The 4,577-nt window shown below is 51.3% G+C and overlaps 1 protein-coding gene across 1 annotated transcript; it reads left to right on the top strand.

Annotated features, from left to right (window-relative positions):
* Positions 1 to 734: 734 nt before the first annotated feature.
* LOC100905265 (uncharacterized) lies at positions 735 to 3,734 on the top strand (the record flags this gene model as incomplete). Its single annotated transcript, XM_029113221.1, has 5 exons — positions 735 to 875; positions 1,565 to 1,750; positions 1,900 to 2,159; positions 2,485 to 2,746; positions 3,165 to 3,734. Coding segments are annotated over 5 exons (1,334 nt in total), but the record flags the coding sequence as incomplete, so codon positions are not given.
* Between the last annotated feature and the right edge of the window lie 843 nt (positions 3,735 to 4,577).

Here is a 4,577-nt window from a genome sequence, read left to right as displayed (position 1 = left end):
ATGCAAATGTACATTCCCCCTTCGGGAGCTGGTCCACGTCACTGAGGTCTCAATCCGTTCCCATCGTTGTCTCCAGTCGTCGCTCGGAGGCAGATGCTTCGAGACAACTAGCCTCACAGATTTTTTCTCCATCGGACGGCGCTTTCCCCCCTCCAGGCATCTGTTCATCTGACAGAGTCTGCCCACGCACCTCGCATCCTCTCCTTGGCGCGTTCCTCACTTTCGATTTTTCTCAATTTTCAGCGGAACAAATTCACGCGGCCGCTTCGTTCGCCCCTGTCCATCGTTGTTTGCGCGATCCTTAAAATAGAAATGCGTTGCCAAACGCGACAGGCAAGGAGGTTCGAGCGGCGGAGCTGTCGGTGGCGGCACTTGTTCGGCCACACGGCTTGCCGCAGAAGACGCCGCACACGAACATGGCTCTGAAGTAACAAGTCGGAACGCCGTTAGGCGAGAAATTGCCGACACCGTTAGATCCGCGGAATCATGTGCTTGGGGAGTGCTTTGAACACGTGAGGATCCTTCGCGTACTCTGTCCCCTGTTCTGACGTGGACTGTGGGTGTCTTGAGTGAATAGAGTGGAAGTTTTCGCTAAAGTGTCGAGTTCGCAAAGGAGCGGGTTCTCGCTCTGAGTTGGCGTGGATCGGACCGTGATAGTGTCGTTCGCGCCGCTGACGCAAAAGCTTGGAAAATGTGAACAGCCTTTGCAAAATTTAATTCTCCGTGGCTTGGAGACCGAAGCGCCGCCCAGGCCGTCGCCATGTGGAGAAGTTTCAGCCATGCCGGGTTCCTACTGTCCGTTTTCCTCAGTTTCATTCTCATCTTGGTCATACTTCACCCTGGAAAATTCCACCGGCGAGATGTCGCAAGACGAGGTGAGCGAACTCTAACGTGAGCCGAGTGTCAGGCGGACGTCCGGCTCTTCATTACGCCCCTCGATGAAGTCCACGGAGGGTATCCAGCGGGAATGGTTTCTTGGATACTCCAAGATCAATCAGAATCCACTTTTACTTCGTTATGGTGGAAATTAATCCCGAATTCCATAAGCTCTATGCTAGCTTTGAGCAGAGAGTTCGGAAACTGTTCGTCTCAGTCACTTGAGCTCTCGGGATTCCAAAGTTCCGAACGCAGAGTTCGGAGGGAGGAGCGAGATCGCGGCAGGGAAAGTTCTCGGGCTGGGACGAGCCAATCTTCGGGCATACCACTTTGATCGACATTCGTCCCGTGACCTCGGCCTGCCTCCGTGGTTACGAGTCAAACAGATTCACTCCTGATTTAGCCAGAAATCGTTGCCCGGCCCTAAGCTCGTTTTTCTGTTCATCACGTGGCGATAGCAAGCGACACGAACGCTGTTCTCGGTTCGAGTCTTTTGTAGCCGATTGCGAAATACAGCATGAATTGACTCGATTTCCCGCTGTCAATACTAAATTCCGGAGCGAATCCACAAGGCGACACAAGCGTTGAAGATTGTGGCCCTGGACAATTACGAATCTCCATAGGAAAGTGAGGAAAAACACACGTAAGAAGAGATGTGCAATTTCAAGCTTCTTTCGATTCTTTCCAGCGCTTGCGCTGTCATTACGCCAACGGGCCTATGACGAATATTCATTGCGAAATATGAACCATAGCACCGTCCCCTTAATCCATTTGACGATGGAAAGCTCAAAACCAAAGCGAATGCTGCTCCTCCGCGACCTCAACGATCCCAGCCCTGCCAACGGACCTCACCAAGTCTGCGTTGCCACTTATGGTGCGTATCTAGCGACCATGCGTGGAGTTTCGAAATGCGCCGGAAAGCTCCCAAGCCACCCAATCAGTTTGATAGCTGCCCCGCTCGTCACGGGACAGGGTGTAGCGATGATTCACGTGAGAAATTCATGGACATCCCCGACGTTTCAGGAAGTCTCCGCGACATATACCATGCAGTAGAATTATCATGGCTATGGAAAGCATCTCCGGTATCTGTGGCGCTCTTCGCGGGAGACGGTGAGGCGCATTTGGTGTTGGAGTACTTGCAGTACCTTTCGTCCTGTCACCGCGGTATCAAGAGCCACTTCGACTTCAGTCTTCTCGTGGCGAACAGTGACGATCTCTGGCAAAGCGAAAACGAGGCTTTCTACTCCAAGTTCGACTGCGAGGAGTACAAGGAGGCACTTACCGTAAGTCAGTGGTCTTTTTATTTTGTGTTTTTTTTAATAGATTTATTAAATCTCATCGCCGAAATATGTACGTACATCAATTGAGCTCAACTTCACTGAAGGCGCGCTCTTCGTCTATAACCTCGTTAATTTGGAAAATATTATTGCAAGGTCATTAATTTCATTTATTCGTGGTTATTTTTTCCTGTTGAGCGAGGAAGAAACGCACTGGCCGTTGTTACCGAGAAAAATTAAAGAATACTTCGGGTTATGATTTTCGGTTTCGCATTCGACCAGAACCGCATGTGGTCCCGACTCTAAGAGTGCTTACAAATTTTATTGGCAGTACCAACTATCGCGCAGGCTGAAACCAGCGACTGCTTCGGCGGAGGCGGAGTCGCGGAGCGAGCTGCGGTCTCGGCCGGGACCGATCCCCGAAAACGAATTGAAGAACATAGCTCAGAGTGGATGCGAGCGGCTTCAAGTTAAACGGGCCCTCACCCTTCCCTTGGGTACAATGCCAAAACCTCGTTTGGACATTGAGCTCGCCTCTTTTCTTAGGAGTTTGCCATGCGAAAAATGTATCCTCGTTCTTCCCTCGTTCCTTTGTAAGTATCATAGGCTTTTGTTTGGCGAGACGGCGGCGAACGGGCGTGCGCCCGTTTCTTAGTCTCTTTCTTCGTCACCAAGTTCCGCTCCCGGTCCTATGTATGAGATGGTCTCCTAATCTACGCTGGCGCTGTTTCTTATCCCAGCCGCACCGTCGTTCAGTTTAGAATTTCGAATAAGAGAGATAGTCCCCCTTCGGTGTTCATTGGCATTGAGAACTTCTCGACTCGAAATGGAAAGTAATTAAGGGAGAAGAAAAACTGACTCGACCGGAAGCGGGCAATGTGAATGATGATTTCGTATGAGTTGTCGAGTTCTCTAGTAGAGGAAGTTCTCAGATGGCCCATGATTGCGGAATGATCCTCTCGATGCCCCGCTCTTTCTATGAGACTAAAGTTTTGATGCTTTCTCCCGCAGCCGCACAAAACCAGAAAGTCCCTCGTTCGAAGTCTGCTCTTGATGCTCTGGTTAGCCAAAAACGTTTACTTCCGGTCGACAACGCTACGTACCGCCTTTGGGAACTCTTCAACGAAGAGAGTATGACTTTGGCCTTCGAGCCCAAGCCCCGTCTATTCCCGGCGTACGTGGCGCCGCTCGATCTGCCGAAACTGGACATACGCTTCAAGGGGCAAGACGCAACGAACACTCAGCTGATCGAGGCTTACCTCATCGGTTATCGCTTCTGGGTGCTGAGCGATGGCTTCGTGGTCAGGAAAATCTTCGGCCACAGGACGCCGAAATCCACAGACTTGGCTGGCCAATCCGAGAGGCGTAAGCGGACCCAGACAGCAAGCGACTTGAGCGCTGCAGAAGAGTTCAAGAACGAACTGCGGGGCAAGTACCCGTTCGTCGAGGAGATTCATTGGTCGAACGATTATCTACAGCTCAAAGAGAAACAGTGAGAGTACGGTATTTATGATGACGCTTCGACTATGTCGATAAGGAAGAGCCTCAGTCAGTGGGGAACCCCGATACTTGTACTCTCCTCCGTCAGAGCCCCGAGGAAAGTCAACGCAGCTCCGGTGTGCTCCATGGTGTATAGAAACTGTGAAAATAAACAACTCAAACTACTAAACATAACCCCTCGCTCGAGTACCATAGTGTGATCATCTCCGGACTCTGGAGCTATGACCGGAGTGTCTCGCACGTCGCTAGCTACATGGATTTCACATCTTTTCTGAGACCATGCGACTCCTGGATCGATGATCGAGGAGGAGCCCCCCCTCTCGCGCATCGAGCGTCTTCGAGCGCGGAACTTCTGCTCATAAAATATTTTTCAGTCTTTCGACAGGGTCAGGATCAAGATGACGGGGAGCAGTGATGATTTCAAATGCAGAGGGTTCTCATTGGCTCGTGCTTTCCCTGGGAGAGGAGGAACAAAGAAATTCTTTTGAAGAGAGATCTAGTTAGCCCTTACAGCGGCGGTCCGAAACTCAACAAAGGGGAAGTTTGAGCTGAACGTTCTGAAAGTTTGAAACTGCAGCAGGAAAATTCCGCTTGCTCGTACGTGATCAGCTCGCTCGTGGCTTCAATCAAAACTAAATCAAGTCGCCATCGCACGAGGTGGCTTCCGATAGCGCCGACCGTGTTACGCCACCAGCACGAGTCAGTCAGTCACACAGTCGGAGAGTTCATCGTCGGTCCGTCGGCCTGTGGTTCGGTGGGTTTGGTGGAAGTTGCCCGAGGTGCGTGGAGTCCGCAACGCGTGACTATCACTGTGCCGAGTCTGGGTTGGTGCTACAGCCACGTTTCCTTTTTGTCGGAAGACGGAGAAGGGAAAAACGTCTGACTCGAACACCCCTACATTAATACATATCACCCGTCCCCCAT

Source organism: Galendromus occidentalis, unplaced genomic scaffold (assembly GCF_000255335.2).
Source record: "Galendromus occidentalis unplaced genomic scaffold, Mocc_1.1 scf7180000076421, whole genome shotgun sequence".
Classification (NCBI taxonomy): Eukaryota; Metazoa; Arthropoda; class Arachnida; order Mesostigmata; family Phytoseiidae; genus Galendromus; species Galendromus occidentalis.
Note: the sequence above shows the minus strand (reverse complement) of the source record. Positions and strands in the feature narration are given on the sequence as shown.